This window comes from Chiloscyllium plagiosum, unplaced genomic scaffold (assembly GCF_004010195.1).
Source record: "Chiloscyllium plagiosum isolate BGI_BamShark_2017 unplaced genomic scaffold, ASM401019v2 scaf_10317, whole genome shotgun sequence".
NCBI classification, from domain to species: Eukaryota; Metazoa; Chordata; class Chondrichthyes; order Orectolobiformes; family Hemiscylliidae; genus Chiloscyllium; species Chiloscyllium plagiosum.
Window position 1 is genome coordinate 6,058 of NW_025211812.1, and position 12,847 is coordinate 18,904.

At 39.6% G+C, this 12,847-nt stretch overlaps 1 protein-coding gene across 4 annotated transcripts in view; it reads left to right on the plus strand.

The window, feature by feature from the left end:
- The first annotated feature begins 2,038 nt into the window (after positions 1 to 2,038).
- LOC122547130 (influenza virus NS1A-binding protein-like) overlaps positions 2,039 to 12,847 on the plus strand; it is a 15,412-nt gene continuing 4,603 nt past the window's right edge. Inside the window, exons 1-7 of one of the 4 annotated variants that reach the window (XM_043685703.1) lie at positions 2,039 to 2,265; positions 5,505 to 5,779; positions 6,494 to 6,632; positions 8,120 to 8,289; positions 9,084 to 9,159; positions 9,967 to 10,140; positions 10,422 to 10,547. In XM_043685703.1, coding sequence (XP_043541638.1) covers positions 6,522 to 6,632; positions 8,120 to 8,289; positions 9,084 to 9,159; positions 9,967 to 10,140; positions 10,422 to 10,547 — 657 coding nt within the window. In that variant the 5' untranslated portion in view covers positions 2,039 to 2,265; positions 5,505 to 5,779; positions 6,494 to 6,521. Of the gene's footprint in view, positions 2,266 to 2,507; positions 2,669 to 2,742; positions 2,844 to 5,504; positions 5,780 to 6,493; positions 6,633 to 8,119; positions 8,290 to 9,083; positions 9,160 to 9,966; positions 10,141 to 10,421; positions 10,548 to 12,847 lie in introns of those variants that run through there. The other 3 variants (XM_043685702.1, XM_043685704.1, XM_043685705.1) reach the window with 3 other exon arrangements.

The window sequence follows — 12,847 nt, forward strand, 5'->3', positions numbered from 1 at the left end:
ATGTCATTTCCTATGGTGATGTTATTTCCTGTTATTTTTCTCTTTGACTTGGAATGAGTTGGTTGATAGAGTTCCGGTTGAAATGCCAGGCTTCTAGGAATTCTCATGTGTATCTCTGTTTGGCTTGTCCTAGAATGGATGTGTTGTCCCAGTCGAAGAAGTGTCCTTCCTTATCTGTATGTAAGGATACTCGTGAGAGTCATGTTGTTTTGTGGCTAGTTGATGTTCATGTATCCTGGTGGCTAGTTTTCTGCCAACATAGTGTTTGTTACAGTTCTTGCATGGTATTTTGTAAATGACATTAGTGACAAACGTCCCAAAGAAACCCTAACATTTAAATAGAAAGCAGGAATCATCAGCAGTGCTTCGTCCACAGGCTCACTGAAGAGGTTACCTAGTATGGTGATGAAACGTCTGAAAATGAACCTTCCAGCTCAGTGAGCAAACCTACATCCAGAACCTTAACCCAAGCTACAAATCTTCTCAAAACTAGCTAAAATGGTTTGTTGCGGATGGTTCAACTCAGCAAGAGCACACTTAGCACCGGTTGAATGCTGAAATCATTGAAATAAGCATTCTGCTTCCAATTCAACTATTTCAGGGACTGTTGAAGTTGGACGACCTGTATTAATAGTATTAATAGTTTGGGGCTCTTTTATGGAGAAAAGACTGAAAATTACCTTCATTAAAGGTCTTTTAAGATTGAGACTTCAAAAAAATGTTGTTTCATGTGAACAAGCTACTATAGCAGCCATAAATACAAGAGTCAAAAAGGTGTGGTGCTGGAAAAGCATAGCCGGTCAGGCAGCATCCGAGGAGCAGGAGAGCCAAAGTTTCAAGCATAAGCTCTTCATCAGGATAGTGATCCCTAGCAATGGCAGTCCTCACTTTCTCCTAGTTGCTAGCACCACACCTTTTGACTCTGATCTCAAGCATCTGCAGTTCTCACTTTCTCCTAGATAAATATAAGACAGGTAAACCTAAATCCAACAGTGAATTCAGGAGAACTATATTTAATATATTTGTCGAAAATTCCTTATCCATAAAAGGTTAGAATGAGGTTTTAATTCTGAAACTTTGTAATTGAGGCAAATCACATAGACACATAAGAGAAAGCTAGACAAACACACAAGCAAGAAAGGATGAGAAAGGTATGCTAAATGGATTTAGAAGAAGGGTGGAATGAGACTCGTATGTAGCTTAAACACTTGTATTACACGGTTGATCCAATGGTCTATTTCTGTACTGTAGACGCCAAGTAATATTTAATCAATTATGTCTTCAACTCCAGCATGAATGTGGCCTTGACATGAAAGATCAGCATGAACACACGTAGCAGGGAGAAGTGTGAAAGACGGATTAGAAATGGAGTTTAAAGATGAAAGTAAGGTGATATTACAAAGAAAGTTTTAACATGTGAAGAGACAATATTTTACTCGTATCAGTTTCCTCAGAGGAAATAAGAGATTTTCTTTGGAGCTGGTTGTTTAGAAATGTTTGTGAACTCGTGGATACATAAATGTATTTGCTTTAGATTAAAGCTTCAGAGTGGGAATCGTGTTTATACTGTAGGCAATATGGGTTTCAAATGCACTTTTAAAAACTGTTCCACAGCGTCAACAGCAAAATCAGATGTCCTCAATCCCTCTCCAGTTCTGAAGGAAGGTTGTCGATCTGAAATGTAAAGCCTGCTTCCTTCGGAGGATGCTTGTCCTGTCAAGTGTTTCTAGCACTCTCTGCGTTTACCTCATAAATATAGTGTCCACTGGCATCCACATTCAAAGGTCATCATCGGGACAAGGGTGTGGATAACTGCGGAGATAACAAGAAACAGGACTGTACACGAAGATTTCCCCTTGAGCCCCAAAGGTTTTGTTTGATAACCAGTCTGAGTGGCCAGGCACGTGTTAAGACGATGTTCCAATCACTGCACTGTTACCAGGGTTCTTACTGTTGACTGTGTTTCTGGAAACCTCTCTCGCCTCCCCCCGCCCCGCGCGTAGCCCCCATTGCTCAAGTGCGGTTCTGCGAGGGCAGGCTCAGCTCATACGCATGCGCAGTGTACGCAACAACCCAGTATCACGTCACTATTTTATCTGGGCGCGAGCAGTTTTAGCGCTTACAGAGGCGGCTTGGAAGCTGTGGGGTGAGGTTGATATTCAAAACTATCTCGGCTATTTACCGCAGCGAGGACACTTAGCAGTGCAAAGGGAACATTTGACTTCATCAAATATGGTGCACATCGTCCGCTTTCTTCCTAGAAAGGTAATGAATGGGAGAATTTATCTCCTCGCCTGCAGTATTTTGATTCTGGCTTTTCTTTGTTGAGGCGCGAAGACCATGGTTCCAATGACAACCTAACTTTGCGGCTGCGTGGCAACAGTGATTGACAGGGCGACTGATCAATGGGGTCATTGTGAGCGAGCGGTATAGCCAATCAGGGAGGGGGGTGGGGGGGAAATGGGCTCACGTTCCCAAGACTATTAAGTTTGGTAGAGCTGTGGACAGACGATCACGACGAATCGATTTTTTTTTTGCCGGGGGCGGGAGTAATATTTTTTGGACTTTAACGATCGCGGTGTGGGTCCCGCGAGACTCGGGCTCGGGCGCCAGTGACCGAAGAGCGGCCGATCCGAGAGAAATGAGCCTGAAAGCCATTCAACCTGCGGTATGGCCACGTAGCGCAACCTTTTTTTTAAATTAGTTTTTTTTAAACCCCCCCACTTCCCAGTCTGTGTGTGGGGAGGGGGATTGCTGGAAGAAATGGGGCGCTGTGTCCACCAGGGAGTCTGACCTCCATGTGCGCTTGGTTCGCCGCCGCTGACCTGACTCCGTTTTGATCGGTACGGGGTGTATGAGAGCGGAACGCGCACATGGCATCCTGTGTCTGTTTGGGATCGCGTGTGGGAGTCGCTGCCATTCGGCTTTAATAACCGTGGGCCTTCACAGCCTTTCGTTAGGGGTTGTTTTTACACTGGAGATCGGAGGGGGTTAAGGGAGGGAGGGGGTCCTCGAAGGAGCCAAGCGATAGTGACAGGATTGCGGTTAGTCAGGTCAGCAGAACGTGAGAAAAGTCGAGTCTCGGATCCGGTGGGTATTTTTTTTGTGCGCTGAAAAAAAAAGGGCTCGCAGGAGCGGTGGGTTGGGGCTGCCTGAAGGGAAGACTATTCCGACCAGTGTGGAGATCCGATTTAGTAAGAGCCCGTGAACTGCTTACAGGCACGACCTGATGTGGGTGCTGGTAATCTGAAACCAGAGAGAACATGCTGGTCGTTCAGGCCGCATTTTATGGACAAAGTTAACATTTCAGCTCAGTGACTTTTTTTTTTCTCCGGAGCTGTGGTTTGGCACAAAAGGCTGGCATGAGGGAGGATGCAGATTCTGTAAACCCGGTGGTTGGAGTTGACACAGATGGAAAAATTACCATTTGATTCTCAGTGTTTTAGTAAACACCCGAATACACTTTTTTTGGGGGTGGAAAATGCAGTGCGACGGTGCTTGCCAAAATTATTGTATAGCCGCTCAGGACGGATTATGCATTTGAGCATCTTTCTTTGAGGAGGAGTCAGAAAAATCTTGTTTTGTCTTGCCACATCCTGCTTGACGAACTATTTTGTAATTCACTGTTTAGTCTGAGAATTTTAATCTGTCTATAGCTTGTAAATTCTTCGAAGAATTGCAGTCGGTATTTAACAGCTGGAATATCAAAGTACTGTTTTGTTACTTCAATGAAGGGATTAAGTTTCCTGTGTCACAGTTTTCTTTAAGAAATCAAATTCGTTTGAACTGCAGTTGAGGAGCTCTAACCACATTTGTAAATTAACTGGTGTCGGGTAGTATTTTTGGTGAATTCTAGAACTCGCTTGAGATCGAATACATTTAGCGACCCATAGTGGCCAGTGCAACTGTATGACAGGTCCACTTGATGGGCTCTCCAGAATCTGTCGTGTGCGTTTTGGTGCTGTCGGCATTTGAGCTTCTTTTGAAAGTGAAAATAATTGTTAGAATCCATAGAAATTTACAGTACAGAAGGGCCTATCCTTCGATTTGAACCGTTACGTATGTCGTTGTTCGCGAAAGAGCTATCCAGCAAATCCTATTCTCCAACCCTCTTTTTAAAAACTGGTACCTGTGTATTAAACTTGTTTCTATCTCATCTAGCGTTTCCCTTCATATCTTGGCTTTTTCTACAAGACAGCCCTTATACCACTTATGCAGACTCCATGTACTACCTAGTGGAGTGTTACCAGGTGTCATTTTCCCAGCCCATATCTGCCTCCACTGGAGGGAGTAACAAGTAACCTCTTAGTCAGGTCACTTGCTCCATCGGACCTGTTTTTGAAGCTATATTCACATCAACATGATCAAAGTCACTTATTCTTGCAATAAATTTTATTATTGATCTGGTGTTGAACTCTGCTTTCAACATCTTTAGACTTGTCTTTTCTAGTGGATGGGGTTTGTGTGTTGATGATCTCCATCAAGGTGCCCTCGTATTTAAGTGAATTAATGCTGCAGAATCTTGCCCACATTAGCATAACCGCAACCATGTGTATTATTATAGTAGTGGCATGCCAGTGCTTTGTATAGATCAGTCAAAAACAAGTTGGTTTTTATTAGTATCTCTTGGTCAGGCCGTGCTACAGTGATGCCACAGGATCTGTTCATTTTGTCATTTGCATTTGTGGTGTCCTTAAGTACATGCACCATGTAGCAATTTTCTTTTAATATACTTGAGTATTAGAAGGGAAAGATTCATCACTGTTTAATTAGTGGCGGAGTGTCATACAAAGTTCCTTAATTTCACTGTGTTAAACTAGGAAAATAAACCTTTACATAATTTCTCACCCTTTATATTTTCAAGAAAGAAATAATTGAAGACATTTGGCATTTGTGCTTTGGTATTATCATAGGCTTTATATTTTTTAAAAAAAACCCATCAAATTTACAGGAGTTGGGAGCCATGTCAGATGGGGTAGTTGAGATCATAGTCAGGTCAGGAGGTCTTCATTATGCAGGTTTGAAGGGCAGAATGGCTTGGTTTTTTTTTTAATGCATTTCTGAAACTCACTAAATGAGCACCCTATTATAAACCCTTTGGTCACAATTGCAATATTCAACTGCATTGAAATGTCTTGTTTCGTCTTATACAGGTAAGACTAATTTATTTTTGAACTTGTCACTTAGTCACATTCGATGATTCAGGCAACAGTTTGTATTGGAATGGAGCTGTGGCCTATTTTCCAGCACCTTGTTTCAACTCCATAACCTGAAGATAGGCTGAACATAGAGTTTAATTGTGCAGAATGGAGGTTTGGAGCATATCCTAGAGCCACTCGAGTTTTTTAGTTTTTAAAAAAAAATATGGCAAGCATGTTATTGTAGTGCAGTGGTGAAAAGAAAGGTTGGAGATATGGTGGGCAAAAAAATGGTAGGGTTGGTGGATATGATTAACTTAGTGTATTTTTTAAAAATGTAATCTCAATTCTGTATTTTTCCTCCAGGATAATATGCAAGAACATCACAATCAAAATACGTGTCTATAGCCTTGGTGTATTTTTGGACTCCTTTTTCATTGGCTACGAGTCTGACTCTTTCTACCAGGACCATTTTAAGGCTTATCATTACTGGACTCATCACTATCTACCTATATTGAAACATCGGGAATTGTCTTTTTCACAATTTGTTTAAAAGCTGGATCCAGAGTGCCGAAAGCCTGTCGAAGTGCCTTCAGTTTTTGAAGTTTATTTAGATTTTTTTTGGAGTACAGCAGTGTTACGTAAGTTTTAAAACAGTTACATACAATATATCATGTTCTTCTTTTGTATAGAATGTGCTTGTTGATGGTGAAAGCTAGGCAATTGAAATGTCTGTCACTTTTCAACGTTTTTGGGTGTTGATACCAACTAATTGAATATATTAGTTTATATATGATATTATTGAAAGTATTAAACTTTGGTTCTTCAGTTTCAAATAACATTTCTAGAGTGAGTAAAACCATTTGAGTGCACAGTGTAAAGTTGGTACTTTTGCTATATATCTTTGGTATTAGTGATTGGTTAATCTGTCTTCATTAAAGCTGAAATTTTGCTTTCGATTGCTAGACCCAAATGCTTGATTTTTGGAAAAAATTTGCAAAATCTCCTGAATTGAAACAATGTGTTTCTTATAGTACTGTACTACTTGCCCCTTTTCATTCTCAATGCTGAACAAGAAACCAGTTTGTTAAACAATTCGGATGCATTCCATGGTACTCCTTGCAACTTGCAAATTCAGATAATTGGGTGACTACATAACTGAGTTTCCTTTTTGAGCCATGAAAATCTAAGTACTTTTTGTGCTATGCTCTGTTCTTTTCGTGCACCCAGTTCTTTGCACTCAGTTCAGTTCTTTTGTGATCTTTCCCATGGTACACAGCAGTGCAAAATATGATCAGATTAGGTATGCTTTAATCTATTTTTACAATTTATTGGAAAGTTAAATTTTATTTTAGCAGGCTTCTTTGCCCATAAGGAAGAAAAATGATTCCTAACGGATACTTAGTTTTTGAAGATGAGAATTTCATTGAGTCATCCGTGGCCAAACTCAATGCCCTGCGAAAAAGTGGGCAGTTCTGTGACGTTAAACTGCAGGTATTTACAAATTGCTCTTCCTTTAACCTCCTGTTTTAAGGAAAATATGTACAATGGTACACAATCAATTTAACAAAAAGGAGTTTCTTTCTAGTTTAGTTTAGTTTATATTTACATTTTACATTTTTCCTTTCTGTTTTCTTTTACTGTTCTAAAAGAAGGGGCTTGTATTTTAGTGTTACTCCACAGGTACCCTCTGGCATCTCAAGTGACCATTCTTGTCTTGAATACAGATCATTGAATTACAACCTGTCTAGCAAGTTGAAACAGAATCTGTCCAACTAATGTCTGAACATGCCCCGGATTGGAAACCAATTCTTTTTCAAATTTGCCCTTCATACAAACAGGATAGTTTGGCCCTAGCAGTTAGTTATTTGGGGATATAACTTCGATTCTTTCTGACTTGCGTGATTTAGATTGGAAAAGACAACTTTCTTTTTGAAATTTTAAATTGATCATTCTGAGCTGTTTGCAAATGAAATGGGATTACCGTTTAGGGAAGTGACTTGTGGCAGTTTGTGACTCTAATTCTGAATATCAAATGAGCATTAACTTTGATACAGCCAATCTTGGAACCAGTTGTGCACTTTTTTTCCAGAATACTATTTCATGGAATGTTGGTGATATTGTTCAGATGGGCAGTGAGCTGAGGAGTGGCAGATAGAGTTTAATTTAGATAGATGTGTGGAGTTACATTTTTGGTAAGGCAAATCAGAGCAACACTTACACACTTAATGGTAAGGTTCAGGGGAGTGTTGCTGAGCAAAGGGACCTTGGAGTGCAGGTTCAAAGCTCCTTGAAAGTGGAGTTGCAGGTAGATAAAATAGTGAAGAAGAGGTGGTATGGTTTCCTTTTATTGGTCAAATCATTGAGTATAAGAGTTGGGAGGTCACGTGCGGCTGTATAGGACATTGGTTAGGCCACTTTTGGAATATTGTGAGCGATTCTGGTCTCTCTCCTATTGGAAGGATGTTGTGAAGTTTGAAAGGGATCTACAAGGATGTTGCTTGGGTTGGAGGATTTGAGCTATGGGGAGAGGCTGAATAGGCTGGGGCTCTTTTCTCTAGAATGTCAGGCTGAGGGGTGACCGCCATAGAAGTTTATAAAATCATGAGGGGCATGGATAGAGTAAATAGACCAGGTTTATTCCCTGACATGGGGGAGTCCAGACCTAGAGGGCATAGGTTTAGGGTGACGGGAAAGATTTAAGATGGACCTAAGGGGCAGCTTTTCCATGCAGAGGGTGGTGTGTATATCGAATGAGTTGCCAGAGGAAGTGGTGGAGGCTGATACAATTACATCAAAGGTATCTGGATGGATATATGAATCGGAAGGGTTTAGAGGGATATGTCCATATGCCAGCACTTGGCACTAAATTGATTTAGGGTATTTGATCGGCATGGATGAATTGGACCGAAGGGTCTGTTTTGGTGCTATACACGTCTGTGACTCTTAACTCGCGCTTTGAAATATTTTTCTCGTTTAAGGTGTGTGGACATGAAATGCTGGCTCATAGAGCTGTTCTTGCTTGCTGCAGTCCTTACCTGTTTGAAATTTTCAACAATGATAGTGATCCCCATGGGTTTTCTCATGTGAAGTTTGATGACTTAAACCCAGCTGCAGTTGAAATCCTGATGAATTATGCCTACACTGCACAGTAAGTGGTGTTTATGAAATTACATGTAGTTATTTTTTGGCGTTAAGCACTGAGATGACTGTCATTGACATTATAACCTGTAAAAACTTTAGTTCCAGTTTGTAAGGCAAGTTATATCCAAATATAAAACCAGATGGAATATAAATGGATATTTCTGCAATGTGAGAACAACATTTGAATCTTTGCTGTCTCTAGACCCTGATCTGGCAAGATACATTCTCTTGAGTCTGCACAGCATGTATTCAGTGATACAATTGTTTGAAATTTGGAAATTGGAGCTGTTTTCGGGCCTTTCCATCTAATTATTAAGAGTCAAGGAGGCGGGGGGCCCTTTTTGTGGTGTAGTAGTAGTGCCCCTACCCATGGACTGGGAAGTGTGGATTCAAGTCCATGCTCCTCCAGAGGTATGTAATAACATCACTGAACAGGTTCCTTGAGGGAAAAAAAAATAAAAATTTCACCTAAGCATCCAAGAATTGTTTTTTTTTCCCCTTTGACAGTTATTCACCTTCGTTAATGACAAGTTGTTTTTAGTTGAGCCATCTGGTTTGCTTGTTAACCTACATAAGCTTTAATAAGTTGTTTGTTCTTGCTGGTATTTATTGATCCACTTGTAAATCAAATGTTGTAAATTTTTTTTATAGCCAGGATTAGTTGCTTGCTTTGATTTGTCAAAATATTTTGGCCAATTGCTTCAGTAGGAATTTCTTATACTTTTTCAAAAGAATTGTAAAATTCCTTTGTGGACTTCAGTGAACTTTAGAACTTGACTTTTTTAAAATTTGAATTTGCAGGCTTAAAGCAGATAAAGAACTGGTAACAGATGTGTATTCAGCAGCCAAAAAATTGAAGATGGATCGAGTGAGACAGGTGTGTATGTCTGTGTATAAGTGGTAATCGGCCAGATGCTTCGCATTTGGGTACAGGAGTTTTGAGACTTCACTAAAATGAAATTGTCAACTCTAGTCTTTTTATTTTAGCTTTAGTCAGATTTTTTTTTCCCCCTGAACGTGGTTGAAAGGCATTATCACCTGTCAATTTCCCAGTTTGCTTTATTTTTTTTTCTTTCTCTTATTTAACCATTTTTGTTTCGGTGCAAAATCTTGGTTTTTTTTATTCCCCTAAACTAGATAAACCTGGATGTAACTGGTATTCGGAAATCAGTCATAGCACTCATTATATACATTACTATGTAGTGAGACAAGCTACTGCAAGTGTACTTCATTTAAACCAAAGAATATTGCTTTGTATTTGTAAGACTCTGCAGGGTAATAACATTGATATTGGTGGGCAGATAAAACTGTTTTCCCATGACACCGTTATATTAACTATTCCACCTAGTTAACGATGCTGCACTTGCTGAGAAGTTAAACTTATGCAAACATACAACTTTTCATTTTTTTGACTTAATTACATACGTAGAATGTCACTTATTCTGGCAGTTGTTTAATGTGTACTAGAATGTTTTTTTACATTGAGAATATAATGGCGAAAGCAGGCTCTGTGCTTTTATGCACCCCTAAGTGACCGTGTAGTGTGCCTTTTCAGTGAGTTTTTAAAATTCCTTTGGTTTACATTCATTGTGGCTAGTATTTGTTTAATTCCTACTGTACCAGTACCCCCTCACTGCATTGAATTGTTCAATAAACTGCTAATTTGTTCTAATGTAACATTTAGGTTTGTGGTGATTATATACTGTCCAGGATGGATGTCCAAAATTGCATTTCTTATCGAAACTTTGCCAGCCAAATGGGAGATACTCGGCTGTTGGGCCAGATTGACAGTTGCATTCAGGAAAACTTGTTGGAGATTTCAGAGCAAGATGAATTTCTAAAACTTCCACGACTAAAGGTAAACAAATGAGAAATTGAGCACTTTGGTCTAACGTGCCATCATCCTTTCTTAAATCTAGAATAGTTTGAACTTGCTATTTTCAAAGCGCAGCATAATTGCTGTTTGTTTTATTTCCTGTTGAAATTTCTTCTTGTATGGAAGAATACTCTTTGGCTATAATGCTTGGATTTTCTTTTAACCTTTTTTTTTTAAGCCTAGCTGTAAAGATACTTATTACATTTGGATACTTGAAACTGAGATACTACTTTTCATTGAATCTTTTTTTATTTCTTTTTCAGTTGGAGGTGATATTGGACAAAAATGTCTCCTTGCCAAGCAATGGTAAAGTTTACACAAAGGTAATCAACTGGGTGCAGCGTAGTGTCTGGGAGAACGGAAAAAACCTGGAAGAACTGATGGAAGAGGTTAGTATGAACAAAAATGAATGTTTATGGTTATGTGGAGGTTTGCACTATTACAGTATGATTTAATAAACTATGATCCTAAAGAATTTAAATTTTGCTGTAGGTGCCCCTAAGCTGAGAAAGTGGGGTGTGAAGGTGAGCAGTATAAATTGTTTAGTCTTTTTTTTTTCCCTGCTATGATGCTTTTTATTTTTGGAAATCTGTTTTGGAATATCTGCCTTGCAGTGTAGGGGGGAGAAAAAGCTTTAGACAAAGGGAGACGAGGTACTTTTCTATGTATAATTGCTTCCTTCCACAGCTAATCCATTTGAGTAAGTACAATATTCTAATTTCTGTCCCTCCCAATTGATTTTTATTTCCTTAGGTTTAATCTAACAAAAGTAGGATACTACAAGCCTGAAGAAAATGGAAGATGCTGCGAGGGTAGTGACTCATAAGGAAGCAGCGGCCTTTCCCTAAAGTCTGCAGAATTTTGCTTTGGGCAAGAGTTGATTTAATGGTGTTTGCTCCTTTGCAGGATTATTAAGGTTACTTACATTATAAGTTACAACATTGTAGCAGAATCTGACTAAAATTGCCTTATTGGGGTGGTTTTTGGAAATAAATTTTAATTCTAGAAAATGTTAACATTCTCTAAAGGGGCAGAAAAAAAGGCTTACTTTAAGTAAGAACTGGGAATATTTACCTGGTAAGTTGTTTTCTAATTGCAGTTCTTCCGATTTTAATGTTGCACAGGCCATGAATTCAATTCATTACATTATTTGGAGGGGTCATGATAAATTTGAGATTAATTGGACCAGCACTCTGTTGGGAGAAATATTGTGCATCTGGTTGGCAGGCAGTTGTATGGAATTCCATAGCATGTAAACAGGCGCGTTGGCACATAGTGTTTGCTCCATGTGAGGAGCCTCCTATCTTGTTTCATCTCACACTCAATATTATCTTTTTCTTTGTTCTTTTTCTCCCTTTATGTACTTGTGCCAATGCTTGCATAATATGCACACTACGTCTTTTATATTTTCCTTTTTTTTATTTCTACTCCAACACTTCAGATTTTCACTATCTTTTTTCAGAAAGTGGGTTTCTAAGGTATTTTTCTGGCTGAAAAAATTATTGAATGATGTTTGAGGAAAAATGGAAGTATTCAGTTCAAACAAGTTTATTTTGTTATTGCACAAAACTTAGAAATTTTAAGACGAGCTCCAATTGTGCATCTGTTCACTGCATGCATCACAGGCTCATTCTGTAGTTTTTGTTATCTGTATATTGTACTTCCTTTAAATGCAGATCACAAGTGAACTTCCTAGTTGATATCTTAACAGTGAAAAACAAAATATTGCTAATGGATTAACATGTGGATCTCTATCTTTGAATAAAATGTGGTTGCAGTTGCTATTTCTGTGACAGTCTCTGGGTTGATGGTCTGCTCAAGTGGTATTGCTGCACTATAACTAGGTACTGATGATTTGAAGACCAGTTGGAATTGGGATTATAATCTTGAATGAAGAGAGATTTGAGCAAAATCTCTTGCAATTTTATGATTTTAGTATTTTTTAGACAAAGCTGTTGATAGTATTGTGTATTGACAGAAACAACAATATGATATGCAAAAATAAATCTTTTTTCATCAGTGACCTGTACAAAATAGCATTGATATTTTGGACTAGTTCAGTGATTACTGCTAGTCATAATTAAATAGAGTAGAGAGCTAGCTGAGCAAAACCCACTTGGAGATTTTGAGATTTTATTAGACATTTATTTGAAGGGTAAACCATCCCTGACACCTCCCTCCCCTTCCTGGACCTCTCCATCTCCATTAATGACGACGGACTTGACACTGACATTTTTTTTACAAACCCACCGACTCGCACAGCTACCTGGATTACACCTCTTCCCACCTGACCTCTTGCAAAAATGCCAACCCGTATTCCCAGTTCCTCCGCCTCCACCGTATCTGCTCCCAGGAGGACCAGTTCCACCACAGGACACACCAGATGGCCTCCTTCTTTAGAGACTGCAATTTCCCTTCCCACGTGGTTAAAGATGCCCTCCAATGCATCTCGTCCACATCCTGCACCTCCGCCCTCAGACCCCATCCCTCCAACTATAACAAGGACAGAACGCCCCTGGTGCTCACATTCCACTCTACCAACCTTCATATAAACCAAATCATCCACCGACATTTCCGCCACCTCCAAAAAGACCCCACCACCAGGGATATATTTCCCTCCGCACCCCTTTCTGCCTTCCGCAAAGACTGTTCCCTCCGTGACTACCTGATCAGGTCCACGCCCCCCTAC